General features: G+C 40.6%; 1 protein-coding gene and 1 long non-coding RNA gene across 4 annotated transcripts in view; one reads left to right on the plus strand and one right to left on the minus strand.

Moving 5' to 3' along the window:
* myot (myotilin) overlaps nucleotides 1-22721 on the minus strand; it is a 52580-nt gene that overhangs the window by 21578 nt on the left and 8281 nt on the right. For 2 of the 3 annotated variants that reach the window (XM_074647721.1, XM_074647720.1), the window contains exons 2-9: nucleotides 15079-15130; nucleotides 14577-14754; nucleotides 13500-13562; nucleotides 13165-13306; nucleotides 12863-12886; nucleotides 10137-10256; nucleotides 9796-10000; nucleotides 2807-3029 (exon numbers count right to left, since the gene is read on the minus strand). In XM_074647721.1, the coding sequence (XP_074503822.1) occupies nucleotides 2807-3029; nucleotides 9796-10000; nucleotides 10137-10256; nucleotides 12863-12886; nucleotides 13165-13306; nucleotides 13500-13562; nucleotides 14577-14754; nucleotides 15079-15086 (963 nt within the window). In that variant the 5' untranslated portion in view covers nucleotides 15087-15130. Of the gene's footprint in view, nucleotides 1-2806; nucleotides 3030-8631; nucleotides 8871-9795; nucleotides 10001-10136; nucleotides 10257-12862; nucleotides 12887-13164; nucleotides 13307-13499; nucleotides 13563-14576; nucleotides 14755-15078; nucleotides 15131-22721 lie in introns of those variants that run through there. The other variant, XM_074647722.1, reaches the window with a different exon arrangement.
* On the plus strand, nucleotides 7842-10284 carry LOC141774914 (uncharacterized). The gene is made up of 3 exons (XR_012595513.1): nucleotides 7842-8008; nucleotides 9806-9998; nucleotides 10153-10284. It is a non-coding gene; the product is annotated as an uncharacterized LOC141774914 (long non-coding RNA).

Below are 22721 nucleotides of genomic sequence, written 5' to 3' on the forward strand. Positions count from 1 at the left end.
ACGCCTCCTCACGTTCCCACCTTACTGATCACGCGGGACTTTCATATCCGTTTGGGCGTGATCTGTAACGTTCGAGCAACCCCTCCCTCGCGTGACGTAACCACTTACGTGGTGACGTCCACCGCGGGCTCCTCCCACACCGCACACACACATAGACACGCCTCCTCACATAGGCTCACCCCATTACCTTACAGGACACGTGGGGTTCACACCCCCGGTCGTGCGTGATCTGTAACGTTCGAGCAACCCCTCCCTCACGTGACGTAGCCACTTGCGTGGTGACGCCACCTCGAGCGTCCTTTGCTCCTCCTCCACACACGCACCCATTTCACACCTCCTCTCATTCACACACACACACACACACACACACATCTCTCTCTCTCTCTCACTTTGTGTTTTGTTTAATTCTAGTTTAGTGCTTAGAGCTGCATTGTAGAATATCCGTTTGTTTATTAAAAGTGTTGTTAATTAGTAATTACTGCTGTAATAACTATTGATTTAGATTAATGTTGTTAGTGTTTATTGTTGATTGAGATCACTATATTTAAATAAATGGTCTTATTTTAAATAGCAGTTGTCTGTGTTTATTGTGCATTCATATTGTAATAACGGCTGGTTATGAGAGTTAGTGCTCGGATTCACCCTTCACCGTTCATCTCCTAAGTGTAAAGTAGTGCTTAAATACTGGCATTTGGCGTGAACAATCCCCTTATGAGACTGGATTAACGTTTTGGTTATTGGTCCCTGATTCCAGGGTGGTGCCCCGTTCATTATTAATGATGATTAATAATTCTTATATTTATTAAATTAGCTAATAACCAAACCTGTTCCATTTGTAAATCCCTTACAGTAGTACTTACTATCTTCCTACGTTTGTACTTTTTAAACAGAAAACACACGTTTTATATTGTGATATTTTAATAACATACAATATAGCCAACAGCAAGTAGGTTATTATCTAGCGATCTTCCTCCAGCCAGCTGCCACTTTATTGAGGTGTTTGTAATGAAATGAGGAGGTATTGTACCGATATCTCCCCTGATCCGCCGTGCATCTTGCTTGTGCCATGGACAAGATGGGACAACCCCACAGGCAGTGACACAGGTGTTGAGATCCAGTAAACGGAGTTAAACGACTGATTAATCTAACATTCTGACTGATTTCTTCTTAACCACAATTCAAGTTAATAAAGACCAATTGTGGATTTTTCACTCATCAGTTGTTGCTCAGCCTGCTGCATAGTGTAACATTAATCCATTGTGTATTCCACAATACTGAACAGAATAATCCAAACAGGTAGCAGAAATAAGATGTAAGAGGAGCACAGGATGCTCTTCTTTGGTAGGCTAGTTGTCACATTTGTGCTGGTTTATAGTTTTAACCATTAGTGAGGTGGCTGTTACATTTCTTGTCCGCGTCCCTGACGGCTCATTTAATCTAAACTAATCCATATCGCGGCGCTCTCAACGCGAGCGACAGGAAAAAAATAGGAACAGGGCGTCCGACCAAAAGTTCAGCTCAAAACGGCTGGAGACGTTACCAGACGTACCAGACGTTCACGGCCAGTTAGGAAACTCCAATAGAAAGCAATGTAATCAAGCTGATTTTGTTGCTGACGCTCGCTTGCGTCACATCCGGTTAGGACACGGTGTAATGAAGAGACATTCAGAAACTTTTACACATTTACATTTGCTGGGATGAAGCTAATTAACATGCGTCTTGAATGCCAAATGTACCTAATCTAGAGAACACATTCAAAAGAGAATTCAAGGTGGAATTAGGACAATCAGTGTTGGGGAAGTTGTTTGTTCTTGTCCACTAATGTCTGATTCTCTATATTTCAGCTGCTTGGCAGTAATGTTAGCGTTAGCTTTTCCTGCCTCAGCCTCCCGACCGCGGCCGGAGGGAACAGGAGAGACACCGGAGTTTTGGTCGGAGATGATAACGTTTCTCTCTGCGGCCCCAGTTTGGAGAAACAGACAGGAGTTACAGCACGGGGGCAAAGCAATGTACTGCTGTGGATGGGGCTGGCAGCAAAACGTATTTCAGCCACCTAAAAGAAAGGCTCACCTACACTATATTTGGAATATTTTCACCTCTTTACCTTGCCGTCAGATAGCACTTTCCGATGGGGAATTGAGGCTGTTGTATCCATTTATGCTCTCTTCAAAGCAACCAGACTCTATTGAAAAAAAACTGTAATTTGACATCACAGAGCACGGGAGTTGCTGGTCTATTGCTGCCTCAAACGGTTAGTTTGTGTTATTGTGTGATTTTGGTGACTCCGAACTAACCACAGTTACACAATAACAATGTTGCGTTACTAACCGATTGAGGCAGCGGTAGCAGTAGACCAGCAGTTCCTGTGTTCTGCGAGGTCAAATTTTTTTTTTTTCCCAATGGAGTCTGGTTGCTTTGGCTAGAGCCTAGATAACGACTTCAGTTCCCTGTTGGAAACATAGACTGTATAGCTGTCTCACAGCAAGGTAAACCGGTGAAAATATTCTAAATATAGCGTACACTTAAAATGATATTGATTTTTTTAGGTGAGCTTTTCATTTAGGTGGCTAAAATATGTTTTGCTGACAGCCCCGTCCACAGAAGTACATTGCTTTGCTCCCATGCGTTATCTCCTGTCTGCTTCTCAAAGCTGGGGGTGTGCCAACTGCCATCTACTGTAAGTAATACACTGAGTATGGATGAGTACCTCATACAACCCCACTGAGAAACATCCAAACTATCCCTTTAATAACTGTGCAAAAAACTTATCCGAGAGCACAAAACGTGTAAGAAATGTTCTTCTTACAGTGAAACTGAGCTTGCTTGGGGTGAACAGCTTGGTTGTTTGGGTGTTCTCCTTGACTTGGGTTGGTGGTGGTGGTGAGGGTGGAGGGGGAGGGCTGGGAGTGCAGGCTCGGACAGTGACCCCTGGTGACCTTTGGCCCTCTGAGCTCAGCGCACTTCCCTCCTCGCTGTAACCGAAGGGTTCTTCAGAGGAGGAGTGGTTCGCCGGCTGAGGCTCTGGAAAACTGACAGACAAAAACAGACATGCAGGCAAGTAAAGATTTGAATATATTCAGAAAAACTACAGGTTCTGGGATGAGAAGCAGGAGGGTGAGATTAGGTTTGCAAAAGGTCAGGAAATTCTTTTCAGGGAAGTTCTTTTAATTTTGCAAAATTTCAAAAATCACATTATTTTGGGGGAAATACACATAAAAAAGCGAGACTAGGTTAAACTCGCTTTTTAGTCTTTTCCGAAAACACTAAACTGAGACCCAAAATATCAAAGTAAAACAGTGGAAGAGATGGGCAAAAAAAAGCCATCACTTTAAAAGGGACTGTTTGTAACTTCTTACACGTATAAATCATTGCGGGTCGGTGTCCCATGTGTGCTTGTGTGGCTACGCTGTTCAGACTCAGACTCCAACACAAACTACAGTGAAGCACCAAAACCTCTTGGTTGTATCTAGTGAAGCCCGTCTGTTAAACAGTGTTGGCCGCGGTCGGAGGACGCGGAGGAGACCGTAGCTTTGGTCTCCAGGACCGAAGTCTCTGCTGTACTCTGCTCCTCTGCTTGCCTTCACTCACACACCGTGCTCCTTCTCACTCTTTTGCTCCACTCTCACATGGATGTGTGCACACCCCACACTGCAGAAGAGTTAGTAGCTCTGAGAATATCTAGTGAATGTACAGTGGACGTTTGTGCAGAAATAACTGCTGCAGCTCCTCCAGATCAACAGAGGTTTCCCGTGTCTTGTGAAGTGACGGGGCTCCGCAGAGAGAAACGTTATCGTCTCCGACCAAAACTCCGGTGTCTCCCCTGTTCCCTCCGGCCGCGGTCGGGAGGCTGAGGCAGGAAAAGCCAACACTAGGATCAGCATTGATTCATGGAGAGACCTTCGTCTGGTCAGCTAACATTACTGCCAAGCAGCTGAAATATAGAGTGATATTGTGCTTTTAGCTGATGTGTGTCACCTCACTGTTTTGAGCGATGCTCCTTCATGTCTATGTAGAGCGAGCACAAGCGCGAGCAACAGGACGCTGAGTTACATGACTCAGTGTGATCATTTTGCTTTGAAGAACTCTGAAAAACAGAAATTCCTGTTCAGCTATTTTGAAGAATGTTGACACAGGCTGCACGAGCTACCATGCAAACAGACAAAATGTATGTATCTCATTTATTTCCCAGTGGTTGTCATGTTGGCATTACACTCATCCAAAGCTGATTCTGAACCTCACCGTGATATTATTTCAGCGGACAACTTTGTGACACAGCCTGTACGTACTATCAATGGCTGAGATTCTCTCCATCAAGATCTTTACGTCAACTGGTGAACAACATTAAAAAGTATCTTTAACTACAGAATCTATACTCCAGTACTACTGCATCGTACTACTGGGACTGTCTAATGAGAGCAACATATATCAATGGTTCTGCTCCCATTTCAGCCCACTCAGTAGTTTTCTTCCTGTAACACCAAGCCTGGCTGGTCCCCTACTTTTATTCTAGGAAAGAATGTTGTTCCCATGACTACCACGTAGTCGGGGCTACGCAGGAGCATAATGACAATAGCAGTCTCTCTCATCGCTCTCTCTCACACACTCATTTACTCACACACACTTGCTCACTGTTTTTCTGTGTTTCTCCTGGTCCCCTGAGGGCACAACACTGTGTTGGCCAGCAGCATCAGCTGACCTCTGAAAATACTGTACACTGACGGACAATCCTAATTTTTACCCTATGTAACCTTAAATCCGTAGAAAGAGTGGTTTCTGAATGGCAGAAAATGTGTGTAGTTAAAAGGTGTTTATGGATGGATACACGTTAGACCAAGCAGTCCAGAAAATGAGAATTTGGACTCTATACCATGCAAGTAATGAGCTAAATGTTCTGTTTGCATGGCCAAAAGTCATCTTTCAAACTAACTAACTAAAAGACAAATGGAAATCTAAAAGCTCTTCGGAGGATGCAGTCTATAGTCCGACTTGTACTTTTTAAAACAGAAAGTTTGTGCTGGCCGATATTACTTTTTTTAACATAAACACATAATATAAACATATTTTTTGATTAAAGAAATATGACCAAGTTAAGATCTGACTGGGCCATTTCACAGATAAAAACTAAACTTGTAAGTGCTCTTCGGGGGACATACTATGTACTAGCAACTATATCTACATAACCTGAAAGATGTTTTTGGTATTTCTGAACTGAAATTTCTTGTTACTTATCGGCAGTCCCATGCTCCCATACTGACAGTACATACCTACTGCATACTGCAAACTAAATGAACCATTACGTTTGATTTTACCAGCAGAGCAAACAGGCAATATTTGGATAAACTGACGATATATTGGGAATCTAAATTGTTACTTTCTCGTATGAAAACATATTGAACCTTGTCAAGTGACATATTAACAGCTTTTATTAACAGTACTCTAAACTTTCTTTCTGAAGTGAAACTTTTAGCCTAACTATTAGTACAATTATTAAAAAGTCAGTAAGTAGAAGTACACAATAAGTATTTCGTATTCATATTCCACCGGTGTTTCTGACTGCGAGTAGACTTGGGTGTGTGATGCAACTACGTATGTCAGGCAGGGTCTATTGCTCAGGACCAAAGGAAGCACAGTGTCGAGAGTGAAGTTGTTTGAATGAGCGGTTCTCGAGAAAGCTGAGAGCAGCAACACCACAGGTCAGGCATTGGGCCCGTTCTGAACAGGCATGTTTTGAACGGGAACTGCACTAGTAATAAGCAAACGAGTAAATCGCAGAAACCATAGTGTGTTAATTAGTATGTGTTGTCGGCCTACTACCTTCCTTTAAATGCTGCTATGTGAAAGTGATGTGTTTGTGTGTGTGTGTGTGTGTGTGTGTGTGTGTGTGTGTGAGAGAGATTTAGTACTGTGATGGTATACAGTATGTGTATTTGTGTTTGTGCGATTAAGTGGGCAAAGCTATATTGGTCTTGGCATTCGGACATCAGCTGGCAGGTGCAGACGCTCTACTGGTGACCCAACCCTTTTAAAAACACACTCACAAGATATGCATGGCATTGTGGGTAGGAGAATGCTAAACTGTACTAAGTCCTCTGTATGACCGGTGACAACAGAGACAATATGAACACTAAACAGAATCTAGTAGACTTTTGGAAAATAAAAGTCTCTGCTGGATTCTGAAAATCCCTCAACACTGTGTAGTGAGATACATTATTTGTATTGGGTGGCAAAAGATAAGAAACACAACTTTCACTGAAAGAGGGATTGTGTGAGCATCATTTTCTTCATTTACTCATTAATTTGTCCAATTATATGTCTATCCGATGAGCAGAGACAAAATTGGATTCATTCATGAAAATTGGACAAATGAAGTATCACAGGGTGCATAAGGTTATATAAATCAACCTGGTAAGTTATCTACAAATCAGTCTAAACTACTGCAATAAACTGATCCATCAAGTTGATTTTGATCAATTTGGAACATTTACGATGTTATTTTACCATATTTTGGTGACAGCCAGTTAAGAGTTACTTAGATATGCCTAACATGTCTTACAAAATGTCTAAAAGCAAAACCACAATTTGTTTTCACAGTTGAAAGTAATCTTTACCCCGACCATAATAAAGACACCTTCTCATCATTTATCAAAGGTCTCTATTATTACTGTAGGTAAATAGTCAAAACCAACAGAAGCGCCTCACGCTACAGACGATGCAATTCATCTTCCTCATCGAATCAATACAACAATCAACTTCAAGTTGATCAGAGAACCTCAACATGACCTTAAAAGCCAGACCGCTGCCAACAGTTTATGAACAACTGTTGTTGTGTGCAGCACTGAGGAAGGGGGGGGTATCTGAAGGACACAGACGCCATGTCTGCTCTTCACATTACAGATGAGATCATAGCCCCGGACACGGATATAGAGTGGGCACATTGCACTCAGTTCACACCACTGGATTTGAACATGAACCAAGTCAACATTAAAGACACATGTCTTGCTGAAATGAATCACCAATGATACAAAAGCTCAACATATTACTTTATATTCCTTAAGTAGCATTGTGTGGTATTTTACATCTGCAGTGATATTACTAGAGATGCACCGATCCAACTTTTTCATTCCCGATATCGATAGCAATACGTGGGCTTTGAGTATTGGCTGATACCGAGGAGCGATCCGATACCAGTATTTAATCAATAAGCTGTGCCAATCTTTGTAGAAATGACTGGATCATTCTTTTATGTGTAAGGCAACATCAGGCTTGACTTAAACATTGCTTTCCTAACAAAAAATACATAGATTTATTATCAAAATAATAAATCGTACACACGCAACTTGATAAAAAATCTTCAAAATTAACAGAAATTATAATTGAAATTTAAACCTTTTTAATGCAGCAACAAATAGGTGAAAACTCAAACAGGAATTAAAATTCCAGTATAAAATGTATATAGAATATAAATATAAAATTGAATTGAACAGATCGGTGCCATTGTCACCGATACCCGATCCAGCTATTTGAGTCAATACCTGCCCGGTGCATCCCTAGATATTACTGCACTTTTGGTGGTAAATTTTCGAATATCTTATTCTGGATTTCACACATGTTGAACATTTATTTGTGGTGCAGTATCAAAAACTGCAAAACAGCATTGTATTCACAAGGCTAGTGTCTGATTAGAAGACTGCACATGAATGCACCATTCCTAATCAGTCACTTCAGACTCCTCAGACAGTGGTTTGAGGATTTCATCACACAAAAATACAACAAAAATCTGTTTGAGTACTGTAGTGCAAAATCTGTTCAACAACATGAGCTCTGTGCGACTGCTGGTAAAGGGTTAAGTCTGAAGGACACACAGGCCAGATCACCACTTCACAGATGAGCTCATAGCCCATTCTAAGGTACCACTTGGCTAAAGTATGGACTGTCCTGCATACAGCAAACACAACTCAACAGCACAGTTCTACTGCTTCCCTAAGAGCTCCAGAGGATCCCCAGGAAAGTGAGAGTTAATATCATAGTTCAGTTCAGGTAACGTTATCAGATGTGTGTGGAGATGTGTCACATATCTCCTTACCTACAGCAAGTTACAACCAGGCGTCGCTTTTACTGCAACATTAGCCTATATATAAAAAAAAACAAAAAACGTAAAACTTGCTTCTTACGACAAATAAATGTGTTTCGGGTCTACAGCTTCACCTTTGAGAAGCAGAGACAAGAGAGTGTTGAAAACACTGATCCGACACATTAGTAATGAAGAGCTCTAACCTGCTGGCTCAAACTAATCACTAAGAGATGAATGGGGTTGTTGGATAACGTTAGCTAACAGTTAGTTAGTTTCATTTAAATGAATCTCCTCCTGCCTGTCTGAGAGAGAACCAGCCAGATGACATAAAAACCCAGAATAGACCACTGTCCCACAGCTCCAAACATAGTTTGACCTTTTCAGGAGGACATCACATATTCTGTCTCCAGGATATAAACAAGACAGGACAACTAGCTTGTTTCAAGATTAACGTCAATATAGAAATACATTGAAGTTACACAGGGTTACAACTGAGACTCCTAATAGCTCCAGTCCGGTGCAATAGACAGCCGGTGCATGTCCAGAGAGGAGGCTCTTACCCGGTTAACGGTTCTCCACCTCTATCCTTAAACTTCAGCAGACCTACTGGCTCAATGCAACTGGACTTTTCACTCCAAACTCCGGTCTGAAGTGGGAGGCTGCACACCATAGGGGGGGTGGGGAGAGGGGGAGGGGTGCACTGCAACAGGTGACACCGCGCGCTCACGAGGCGGAGAGTCGGGGTCGAGCGGGTCCATCTGATTGGTTCATTTTGCATCGTCATCATCATAACCTCATCTGTTGAACCTCAGTGAACACAGAGGAGCTCCTCTCTGACTCACTGCTCGATTCATTCAATGTTTATATACATTTGTGTTTTAAAGCCCAAATAAAAAGCTGCATTTATTATTATTATTATAAATCAATATAGTATCCTAATCATTATCATGAAGTTCTCACTGAGCCCCATTAGGAAAGTCTCATGAAAGAAAGATGGTCTTTCATTTTAGAATGTTGCAACAGCGACCTCGTCTGGATTTAAAGAGGGACTGCAACGGTTTAAACACAATTCCTGTCTTTGAAATGTGTGCTCTTGAACGATTTACTAAAAGGAAATACCCACTACATTGTAACAATAATAATAATAATAATAATAATAATAAATAATAATAAAAATAAATAAATAATAACATTGATAACAATAACAGTAATAAGAATAAGAATAAGAAGAATACATAATATTGATAACAATAATAATAACGGTAATAATAATAATTATAATAATAATAAATATGCTTTTTAACCTTTTCCATAAACTAAAATTATAAATTGTGTTTCCATTAAATATAATAAAGTCCATACAATTGATCATCATTTTAGTGATTGCTACTGTAATGACTTGCGGTGAGGACAACACTGCAAGTTGTACAAGACGCTTCAACTACTACATCAACTGTGTTGCAAGTAACTACAAATAAGGGTCAGAGGTCATTCCTGCATGTGAGAAATGAGTGCAAGAAAAAATTAAGTAAATTGTTTTTTACTTCACAATAAGACCATTTTCTAGCAAGTAGGAGTACTACATGCTCACTATCATACACAATAGATAGCACCATAAAAGGAGAAGCACATTGCTGGTTTGAAATATTGCTGTGTTCAGTGTTATGTAACGTGTTCATATACTGTCTGACTGAGACTGATGTGTGTGTGTACCATCTACTCACTCTGCATAAGGGATGTTATCTTCCAGAGGGCTGTCGGGCCACTCAGGAGGGGGGAGGGTCATTGAGTCAGGCAGCTCAGACGGAAAGTCATCGCTGCTCTCTTTGAAGGAGGAAGTCTCCTGTTGGAAAACGGCCTCCTTTTCCTGTCGGAGAGAAACTGCTTCCTGCTGATGAACGGCCTCGATCTCCAGCTGCTCCTCCAGGTCTGCATGGAGGGGTGCAAAGCAAGAAATGAGTGACCCTAAAAGCAAAACTGATCATTTTTATTGTTTAATACAGTTGAACAGTGAACTTGAAATAGAGAAATGAAGGTGCTACATAAATGGAATACAGTATCTGACCATTGTAAACTTCCAGGATTGCTGAGCAGGAGACCGTGCCGAAGGAGTTGATGGCCACACATTTAAACAGGCCAGAGTCTTCAGGAAAAGCCTCTGTGATCACCAGTGTACACAGCTCCTCTGCAGAGGGTAACACCAAAACATGAATGCATTTTTTTTATTAAATAAAAGGTGTCATTTCCACACAGGATTTAAGCTGCACTGTGTCTAAAGACCAATACTCTTTACATCTATTATGCTTATTTTCAGGTTCATACTTACTTACTTTAACATAGTTGGGGTTTCTACTAGAACATGTTTACATGCTTCAATGTTCCAAAAAGCTTTATTTTTCTCATACCAGCTGTGCTGCAGCACCTCTTTTCACCCTCTGCCTGAAACGCTCAGTTTGAGCTCTTGCCATGAGCTCTTGCCATGTTTGTATGAATGTTTGCTGCTAGGCTAAAGGCTTCTGATAGTTTATGGCCCAAGAGAGGCGACAAATCAAGATAGAAATGATCTCTTGAAATCAACCAATCAATGACCAGTGATGTAATACATTTACCAATCCTTATTTTGTCCCTTACTCCTTGATACACGTCACTACAAAATCTTACATGATTGCACGACAATTGAAGTTCAAACTATTTTCAAGCTGTTCCTTCTTTCTTCCACATGGAGCCGCTAGTGTGCCAAGTGGCAGAGTTGTCAATATCAACAGTGCAGTTATGACAGATTTGTTTGCAGCAGTGTACTCACTACACAGGCATGGCCTTAGTCTGGACATGAGTTATGAGCTGTTCAACCAAAGAACAATGTTTACATAGGATTTGTGTCATAATGAAGAATATTAGGGTACTATAGAGTTGAAAGTATCCAGTATTTCACAAAAAACAAAACTAATGTTGAGAAAATAGAGAGTAAAGTAAGAAACCTCTTTAACTTTAACCACAGAGAAACCCCAAATTAAACCCCAAATTGCTCCCTGGGCGTTTTACAGCAGCCCACTGCTCCTAAAATACTTAGGATGGGTTCAATGCAGAGGTCAAATTCCATGTACTATGTACCTGTGTGTATATGACAAATGTAATAAAGGTTGAAAAAAGTAAACAACTTTCTTCAGATTTATCTGGGGACTCCATCCCCCCCCAACCCCCCAACATTGAGAAGCACTTCCTTTAATGTTCTACTCAACTGATTGTTAGAGCACATTTTGAGTCACTACATCTTGTGAAAAAATGTGTTGAACTTAGCTCAACCTGATTGAGCCATCTCTACCACTCGGTTTAGTTATGTCACGCTAAAGAAATCCACTACCCACTGTGTCTTTAAAGGTCCCATATTGTAAAAGCTGAGATTTGCATGTGTTTTATATTATAGAGCAGGTTTAAGTGATATATAAATACTGTGAAAGTATCAAAACACTCAATCCATGGAAAAACACACACAGCCCGTATTCAGAAACTGCGTTTGAAACAAGCCGTCAATTTGTGATGTCACAAATCTACAATATTTAGACCATTTCACAGTTTTAAACGTTAACATTCTAAATGTGTCCCAGTTTATTTCCTGTTGCAGTGTATGTGAATGACATCAGCTGACAGGATGTAAAAATGGACCCAAGCTGTTGCCTAGCAACGCAATTCCGTTGCCATTCCGTTGAAATGCGCTAAAATGGAGCGTTTCAGACAGAGGGTGAATACAGGTATATTCAGACAGTATGACAGACAGTATGAGAAAAATAAAGTGTTTTTTGAACATTAAAGCATGTAAACATGCTCTAGTAGAAACACAAAATACATGCATGAACCTGAAACTTAGCATGATATGGGACCTTTAAATAGCATGCCTTTTTAGTCTGCCTTCTTACAGTAAGTTAGCAACAAAAAAAGTCACTCCAGACATGAGGACCATTCTCTTTATACATCCATGATGAGGATGAGGAGTCTAATGTATAATTAGAATCTGTTAGGTCCAATTTTCAAATGTAAGCATATTTTTCAACATATTATAGTTTCAGAGGTTTTACTGAACAGAATTATTCAACTTGAAAAACATGCCAAACGGTTCAATTGTAATTTTATGGTAAAGGTAGTGACGCTAAGCTAATGTAATTAAAATTGACTACTTGCTGTGAAATAAAAAAAAACTTCTGACCATTCATTGCTGTTAATATTATACATTTAATGTTATTCCACTATATATATGCTGAAATAATTTGATACGTTTTTACTGTCCAAAAACATTCTCGACCAAACGGTTGAATTGTCCTTTGTAAAAGTAATGATACTAAGATAATAAATTTAAATTTTTTATTAAATAAAAAAAACTTGAATGAATATTCACTGTTGTTAATATCATTTGTTAATATCATATATTTAATGTTATTCCATTATATATTTGATGAAAAGAAATATATCAGTATAATTTTCACCATTTCTGAGATGTTTTCAAAGTAGCCTACTTACCATTACTAGTAATACTACTACTTCCATGGTAACAAGTTGTTGCTAAACTAACCTATTACTGGCATATTAACAGTACATGATTTGTATTTTACGTTTACCATGAAGTGACATCTCAACCATTGTGGGGTCTATTAAAAAAACAAAACATTGATTGTTGTTATTAGGGAAGGACACGGACATAAAAAAAAATGCAAAGAGAAAAAAATTCTATTGCTTTTTTCTTAGTGAGGACATTAAAGGGATAAAATCATTATTGTATTACCAATATCCTGTACTTACCTGGCACTGATACAGAGCTGGCCTCTGGGAAAACAAGAAGAGAGAAAAGTTATTTATTTTTGAAGGGAACTCATCACCATATAGAAATCCAAGCTGCTCTGAAATGGATCACTCAGTAGCTCAACAGTGCAGTGTATATTAGGGATGAGGTCATAATATTGCCAGATAAGGAGTCAGTTTGTAATATAATGTTGAAGTTATCTGGTCATGCAGCTTCAAAAAAGACTTTTGATTTGGTGACTGTAACTAGAATCTGAAGTCCGAGTCATGTGACCCCGACCCACTGCCAAACACACACTCACTCTTGCGTAGTATCCTGAAATCATCCGAATCCAGCACTTGCTCGTCCTCTCTGTACCACATGACCTGCAGAGGGGGGGTTCCCCTCAGTCTGCACTCCAGCACCACCAGCTGACCGTTCACTGTGGACACGTCATGGAGGTTCTGGCAGAGGTGGGGTTGATGGAAGCAGAGACGGAGGAGAGAGGAAGAGAAAGACTAGTGTCAGTCTTTTGATCAGTATTCTTTCATAATAATAATAATAATAATAATAATAATAATGATTAATCAGATGTATATAATAAAGTGTTGGGCTGGATTAGCAGTGTATGTGTAAGTAGAATAAGTGTGGGTTTACCTTAACAAAAGTAGGGGCCACTCCATTCCCTGAATACTGTTGATTGTAGATGGGACTCTGAGTCTGGAAATGGAAGACAATAGGGATGTCCATAATAAACCGTTTAACCGTTAACCGACATTAAGCATTTTAACCGATTAACGCTATCGGTTAAAACGGTTAAAAGAAATGTTAATAATTAACTCAAAAGCTGAGCGGCTCAGAGGAGCGGCGCACGTTACCGCAGTTTCACAAGCGTGTCAATCAATCAATCAATCAAAATTTATTTGTATAGCCCTTTACAATAACCAAAGGCACGCAAAGTGCTTTACATTAACATCAAGAAATAACAGGAATAAAAACACAACATATCATAAAATCATAAAAAGGTACATAAAAAGCACAGGAAAAATGTCACTGGGCTACGTGGTATTAAAAGCCAATTTAAATAAAAAAGTCTTGAGTTTAGATTTAAAAAGTACTAGGTCAGTGACAGTGCGTATATCAGGGGGGAACTTGTTCCATAATTTAGGAGCAGCGACAGCAAAAGCACGATCACCCCACAGCTTATACCTCGACCTTGGGACTTCTAAAAAAAAAGTTGACCCAATGACCGCAAAGCCCTGTTATGCTCGCAGAGAGTTAAAATCTCGGCCAAATAAGGTGGGGCGAGGCCGTTAATGGCTTTAAAAACAAACATCGAGAGCTTAAAATCAATTCTAAAGCGAACTGGAAGCCAATGGAGCGAGTAACTACGGTCGGAGAACTACGGTGGCTTTCAGGTAACGTAAAAACGCGAAAGGCTCTCTCTAGAATCAGTGTTTGGTTTGTCCGTTCTGGGCTACTGTAGAAACATGGCGGAGCAACATGGCAGACTCCGTGAAGAAGACCCGCTCCCTATGTAGATCTGAGGGCTCATTGTAAACTAACAAAAATCAATGATTCCTACTTTCAGGTGATTATACACTAATGAAAACATAGCTATGAATATTATATTCCATTTCTTCTAATAGACCTCCCAAAATGTTACTCTGTTCCTTTAAGTCTATTCATTATCATGTCTATCAAATGAGGTTGATTTGAATTGGATGTAGTTACCCTGTCAGGGCTGACACACAGCGGCTGCACCAGGCTGGAGTGTCTCTGAGCGAGGACGGTGGAGGAGGAGGAGGAGTTGGAGGAGCAGGAGGAGAGCTCTCGAGAGGAGGAGGACGCAGAGGAGGAAGAGGAGATGGTCAGGGACATGGTGCTGGTCTTCTTCTGCACCCTCTGGATGCTACACATTCACATAGCAACACATGATACAGAATTAGGAAATGATTATATCTGCTTATGTTTCTCTTCTTTGTTGTTTTCTTGTAAATATGTAGCCTTGGCATTTTGTTATTATAAAGTCCATGACCAAAGGCTATTGAGACTTTGTGCACACTGGAAATTACTGACCAATCTGGCAGTGTGGGTGTTTTTCATAATTATTTTAAAGTTTGCCACAAAACCAATTTTGTTTTAATAATTGTATTATCTATAATTAGTATTATTGTGTGTGTGTGTGTGTGTGTGTGTGTGTGTGTGTGTTTGTGTGTGTGGAGGTTTAACTTACTGAGCCATGTTTCAGGCGTTCCAGGAGGCAGTGACAGATGTTGTTTTACTCTAGAAAGACAGAAGCAGAGGGTCAGACATGTTACTCTTTCTCTCCTACCCCTCTGAGACCCACAATAGACTCGTTTCTGTCTTTTTTAGGGGGTGTACAGGGGGTCTTTAGGGGGAGATAGCAGGTCAACTCTACAGTTGTGACAGTTGCCACTTCTATGTGACAGGTAGATGTAGACATCTACCTGTCACATAGCTGGGAAACTGAAGATTTGAGATGCAGCTCAGCACTGTGTGACAAGTTCTAGTCATTAATCAGAAATAAACATTAATTAATTAATTAATTAATTATTGAAAATGAATTGTAAAAGTGATTAAGGTTTTAGAACATTATGATTGAAGTATATGATGACCATTCCCATAGTCTATGTCTCATAAGTTGTTGCAGCTATTTCAGGGTTGATACAATTTGTTACACAGATTTGGTGTTAAATTTAACCATTTTTTTACCTCTCGAGAATTGATAAAAAATGATCAGTAATCCCTCCAAATACCACATTGAATGTGATTTGGTATCAAAAACTCTTGACATTTTGAAATTTCTGCAGGAATTGCATTTTTCGGTGATTGGATGGCGAGCACTTCTGTTCTAGAAACTGCTCAGAAACCCCCTTATTGTCAATCTAGCTAGGAAAGCCATCCATCCTCTGAATGCTCTAGGTTTCTAGTCTGATCTATCCATCCTCTGAATGCTTTAGGTCTCTAGTCTGATCTATCCATCCTCTGAATGATCTAGGTCTCTAGTCTGATCCATCCATCCTCTGAATGCTCTAGGTCTCTAGTCGGATCCATCCATCCTCTGAATGCTCTAGGTCTCTAGTTTGATCCATCCATCCTCTGAATGCTCTAGGTCTCTAGTCTGATCCATCCATCCTCTGAATGCTCTAGGTCTCTAGTTTGTGGTTGTAAAGTTTCATGAGGCTTTGACCATCCTAGAGGTCACCACAGGTCATTTTATACAGTGAGGTCAAGTTTTAAAAAATGGTCTCACTATAATGAAATGTCTCCTATGGGGACTAACATCATCACACATGAATAAATGGGCTCATTGGATCCACAAGAGTCTCAGCTTTACAGTGATACCCAAGTTATGTAATTCAAGACTGTTTAGGGACCCCAGTATGCAGACATATTCAAACACACCGTTTTAGAATAGGCGAAAATTACATATTTATACTGCATTAAAAAAAACTGCATGGTTTTTGCCCCAAACTGCAAAGTTTAGCCTAACCTCTGAGCTTTATTTAACCTCCTTCCCACAAGCCAGCATGACAGGGTTGTTACGAATTCCTTATATCTTCTAGTTTCATATGATATATGTAGCTTCACACTACCTCTAAAACTGAACCTGCTACAGCCTCCGAAAGACAGTAAAGTCGGTCGGGATCGCCCATGATCCCACGGGTCTCAGAGGGATAACCAAATCACACACCTTTAGGCTATTCTAAGTGATCTTCTTTTGATAACTAATGTAATAACTAATGTATTATGTTCACTGAGCCTCCCCTAAACTGTTTGGAGCCCTCCTGGGGAGGCCCGCCTCACACTTTGAAAACCTTTGATTTAGCTGAATAGGCATGAATAGGCATAGTGTAAGAAAAAGCCTGTGTGTGTTATTCCCTGGGAAATCCCTGTTAGAGCAAACACATTACAACACATTTTCTAAGGGGAACAGCAGGTGGTTGATTGAATTTGATTCTGACATAATATAATTTAACACACTTGACAATATCCATAAAACGCACACAGAAAAAGGGAAGAAAACCAAAACAGAAAACACAGATTCAATCCAACACGGATATATGAAGACAAAACATATACAGTATAATGAAACAAAATAAAACAAACTGTAAATAGCATGTAGCATAAACAAGATACTATGCATACATTTGAAGTCTGACACAGGAAAAAACACAAAAGGTGTATATGTCTGTGGTGGTACTGACTTTACTTGTCACCAAAAGTCTGATGTCTGCAAATAAACAATGTGTTAACATTGATCGACTGTTATCAGTTGCTATAAGCATCATTGATGTGGATCAGTAGGGGCATACTATGTTGTAAAAGTGAAAGCAAATATTAAAACCAACACGATCTAACACGTTAGATCTAACTGAAACACTACATTTTCAACAAAAACTAGATTCTTTAGGTTTAGGCAACAAAACCACTTGGTTAAGTTTAGGGAAAAGCATCGTTTTTTGGGTTAAAATAACTACATTTCAAAAGTGAAAGTGAAAGTTCTTTCAGTAATCAACCATGTGAATCAATGATAAAAACCTAGCAGGCCCCTACTTACCCACATTTATGAGCCTTATAACCACTGATAATGCACGTTTAATGCCCTGATAACAGTCTAATCAGCTGGTTGAGAAGCAGTGATCTGCGTCTGTGACGGACCAGCTTCCTGTGACACACTTCCCAAAAGATTCCGTGAGATTGTGTTAGGCCTACCGCACTGCTGCTCACTTTTTATCCTTGTTGATTCTCTGTGCTAACGTTAATCTACCAATCCCTTATCTTTCTACTCTGTGACTCTATCTGTATTTAGTTCACATCATTCTCGATTTGATATTTATTCTGAAACGTCTAGCATTAGCGGTAACGTCAGCACATTAAAGAGATCACCAAGATCGCCTTCTTTCACCTACGCAACATCACTAAAATCAGGTCTTCTTTAACCATGCCTGATGCAGAGATCCTAATCCACGCCTTTGTATCATGCAGACTGGAGTATTGTAATGTTTTGCTATCAGGGCTGCCTCATTTTAGTACCAGAAGCCTTCAAATGGTTCAGAATGCTGCAGTAAGAATCTTAACTAAAACTAGAAAATTTGACCATATTACACCAGTTTTAGCTTCATTACACTGGCTCCCAATCCATGTCAGATCAGACTTTAAAGTGCTTCTGATGACCTATAAAATTGTAAATGGCCACGCTCCTTCCTACTTGTCTGATCTACTTAAATCTTATACTCCAATCAGGACTCTCCGCTCTCAGAATACAGGGCTCCTGTCTGTCCCCAGAGTGAAAAAGAAGTCAGCAGGCCAAAGGGCCTTGTCTTATCGAACCCCTTTCTTCTGGAATAACCTCCCTATAGACATCAGACAGTCTGATTCTGTGGAGGTCTTTAAATCCAAACTCAAAACCTATCTTTTTGCCCTAACTTTCAATTAGTTAGCTGGTGGGTCGGTCTCAGGCTCAATGTATAATTTCAGCCTAGTAGTCCTGCCGACGAGAATATTATTAATTTTAAACCACTGCCTCTCAATAACCCTCTGTTGTTTATGTCCCACAAGCACTGCTCTCTCTCTCTCTCTCTCTCTCTCTCTCTCTCTCTCTCGCTATCTCTTTCTCTCCCCTCTCTCTCCTTTTACTCAGGCTTCTCTGTGCTGAACCATCAGCCGTTCTGTGACGTCTCTCTGCCTCTCCGGCTGGTGGTGCCTCATTTCACATGACATACCTGGACCTCCGTCCTCCAGGAGATTTAACCTTTAGCCAACTTACTTCAGTAAGTTGGCTAAAGGTGGACTACACATGGACTAAAGCAAATCAATCACATACTGGCACCGATGACAACCTGAATGTAAAAAAAAATTAAGAATAAGACGGGCACTTACAAAAAGGTGGTTAAAATACAAAATTACCAGAGATGACTGAATCATATTCATCATAAGTCCAAGGGGGCTTATTGGCATGTGTAACATATGTTTACATTACTAAGCAACTGTGAATTTAAAACAAAATATGGTCCTCTCTCTAGGTTCCATGGTGGAGAGGAGGTCGTGTTGCTCTGGCTCTATCTATCTGGCGTGGAGAGGAGGTCGTGTTGTTTTGGCTCTAGCTATCTGGCGGGGAGAGGAGGTTGTGTTGCTCTGGCTCTACCTGTCTGGCGTGGAGAGGAGGTCGTGTTGCTCTGGCTCTATCCATTTAGAGATGCCGGGAAGCTGCTTGACATCCTCCTGGACCCACCTTCTCACTGTATGTTCACATTGTATGTATTACTTTTGTCATATGGATTGTCTATGTTGTATTTTCATTTTGTTGTTACTCTGTACACACAACATCTATTGCATGTCTGTCCATCTTAGAAGGGGGATCCCTCCTCTGTTGCTCTTCCTGACGTTTCTTCCATTTTTTCTTTTTTTCCTGTTAAAAGTTTTTTTTTGGTGGGGAATTTTTCCTTATCCGATGAGAGGGTCGTACTGTAAAGGACAGAGGATGTTGTATCCTGTACAGATTGTAAAGCCCCCTGAGGCAAATTTGTGATTTTGGGCTATACAAATAAAATTTACTTGACTTGACTTGGTTAACTGGAATGAAGAGTACAAGAATACATAAAATATGGATGCCAAAGTATGCTTAAGAAGAGTGAAAAGAACAGTTTCCTTTTGCAATTTTACTTATGAAATCTGTAGTTCACAAAATAAACATGGCTGCCTTGATATCCCAAATCCCACTTTTAAACCAGTTTCTCTTGAACTATTCACCTCTAAATTTGCAATTTCAGACAACCATCCTGGATGCCCTTTCACTGGATGCATTAGCATCAAGTGACTAGCAATAGTATCGGCTATTGCAGCTAATCATCCTTTTCATGCCCAAAAGACCCCCACAGATCCCGGCCTGCTGCACTCTGTGGCTCACTCCTGGGCCCAGAGAAGGAGCTGACAGAGGAGGCTGAGGTTCAGGTTTCCAGGCTAAATTAAACTCTGCCACCTCCTGAGCACAGCACAGACTCTCTGACCTGAGATAAATCTCTGTCTCTTTTTTAACAAGATACATACAGACAAACAGTGGAGGATAAAACTGTCTTCACACCAGATCTTTGCCCCTGCTCTGTCTTTAACCACCTTCATTTGAGTTTTTCCTCTCTGTCTGTTGTGTCTGTTATATATACTATAAAAGGGATTGCAACATAGACTAAAGTTTAAACACTGTCTACACCAGAGGATCGCAGCTTAAGAAAAAATAGCCGCAGCATGTACAACATCCATGTGTACATCCAGTTTTCCCCTCGGATAATCACTCCCAGCAGGTGTGTTTGTGTGTCTGTGTGTACTTTGGTTGAAGCCTCCTGTTGATAAAACAACAGCTGCTGCTGAACCCCTCGTCTCGATTGTCTCTCGGTTACATAACCAAAGGGTTTATAGCAGCGGCAACAAGCTGCATTCACACATCCCCTCTAATCTGTTGCCTGGCAAGCATCACATTGATGGAGACCATGCAGGAAGTGGTGGACAAGTTCAATGACAACCAAAACGAGCACACAATATTCATAATGTGAAATCAAGGTGCAGTAAATGTTCCAATTAAAAGGCTACTTCAGCAATTTAATATTGCATTGCTATAAAGTTGGGGGATGTCACAAGAAACAGACTAAAAAAAGAATGGAAACAATCGAAGCAGCAGCGGACAAGATATCCTGACTTTAAGTCTGTATGGCTCCAAAGTAACTGGATCCTACATTTCCCATAATGCAACTTGATAGTATCTTTCAACAGGCCCAAACCGAGACAACCCGGATGACATCACTATGAAGTCATCTATGACTGTAATTTCAAAAGATTGACTGTAGGCATCTCATACACTGCAATGTCCTCACTATAGAAATAGAATAGGAATAGAACGGACATTCCCATTCAAATCAACGTTGCAGGATGGTCAGAGCAAGCCCCCAGAAAGTGCGCCGGTCGTCGAGCCGGACTTTCGTAGTGGCCAAACGGCGGTACTGTAACTTTCGTGTCAGTCACGTGATGCATTGGGGCCAAAAAGACTTTTTCCCATAGACTTTCATTGGGAAAGAGACATCTGTAACTCAGCGGATAATTTTTTTTTGCTGCGGTTAGTAGGCTAGGCTACTACAGCAGTAGTACCAGTCTACCAGACTGCTAGCTACCGTTAGCTACGAGCAAGCAAGCTCATGAACGCGCGGTAAACTACGCAATGTTCATGTGAGCCAGCCGTGACGGCGGCATGACGCAGCGTGACGGCTGTGACCCCGTGACTGAGTCAAGTGACCGAGTCATGTGACCGAGCGGATGCTACTGTGCATGTGCACAAGATCCACCAAGATCCACCAAGATCCGGGTACTTTTCCAGACGGAAGTCGAGCCATTTAGGCTTTATACGCCAATGAGCAACTCTCATAGGAATGAACGAGGCCCCGCCTCCAACGCTGGATCCACTTCTCTTTATACACCCATGGGTCAGAGTGGCGGCCATTTTTATGTGTACCGTTGCCAAAAGCGAACGGAGTAGTGGGCTAACTTCTGTATAAACTAAACCCACTTACGGCAAGTTGCATGCTCACTGAGGTGAGGTTTTGCAGTAACGACTCGTTACGAGCATGAGCACTGAAGCTGTAACATTAGCATACAGAGTAGGAGTAAATTAGAACAATTCAACAACTTAATGCTTCATCCACGTACTCTTGTCACAGCATAGGAAAGCACATTGCTATCGTCAGAAGAGTGACAACTTTGTTCAGCTCATTTTCTGTAACCTGTGTAGCATTAAAGCATGCTGGAATTAGCTATTTAACCAACTAGCTAGCTGGCTAACTAGTGGACAGCTGGCTAGTTAGCTAGCTTGTAAATTCCAGAATGAGGTGAACAGCTGGTCACCTCAGCGGCAGCACTAGGTGGAACTGTCCCGCCACCTCACTCCCCGCCCCTCCGCAAAAGGACAAGCTAACCTAGCTAACTAGCCAGCCATCTGGAGCTGCGTTTGTTCTCTTCCTGGCGAGCCGCAACCACACTTTACGGCCCCACTGACGTGTGTTCTGATGTCACCATAACCAACTGGCAAAAATCGCCATTTACTTTTATACTAGTCAAATGACTATGGAAAACAGTTCAATGTCCGCTGTACTCCTATTCTATTCACTGAAGAAGTTTCACAGTGGCGTGAATTGTGTATTTTATGACCTATTAGCCGAACACAACTACTATGGTGTCATGCATGTATGGAATCTAATGCAGAATTACTATAGAAATATTATCAATTAAGGTTTAATTCAACTTATATACAACGAATGTTGTATATTAAGTGTTGTATTGGTCAATTCAGAGGTGGATGATATTGGCTGAACCAGATCTGACATAAAAAAACAAAAAACAGTTTTACTAGAACTATTAGATCCACATATGCACCCGATTCGACTGTTATCAGCTCATTAAATGTGTGTTATCAGTCGCTATAAGCACCATAGATGTGGGTCATTAGGGACCTGCTAAGCCTACTACTTTGTAAAAGTGAAAGCGAAACTTAAAAGCAACATGTTCTAAAATGTAAAACTGAATGAAACGTTACCTTTTGAACACAAACAAGAAGGCTTCTTTAGGTTTTGGCAACAAAGTCAGTTACTTTGATGAATTGGGTGAATTCTGAGCAGATTATTTTCTGTGAATATTGCAGCATCAGAGATGAGTTTTCCTGTTATTTTTAGGGACTTTTAATACAATTCTTTATATTGTGTATTTTTTTCGTTTTAAAGTTGTCTTACACCCCTTAAAATCAAGAAGGCAACGCAACTCCCCATGAAGCTTTGGTGACCCCTAGTGGGGGCTCGGAACCAGTGGTCTAATCGG

Source organism: Sebastes fasciatus, chromosome 10, assembly GCF_043250625.1.
Source record: "Sebastes fasciatus isolate fSebFas1 chromosome 10, fSebFas1.pri, whole genome shotgun sequence".
Lineage (NCBI taxonomy): Eukaryota > Metazoa > Chordata > Actinopteri > Perciformes > Sebastidae > Sebastes > Sebastes fasciatus.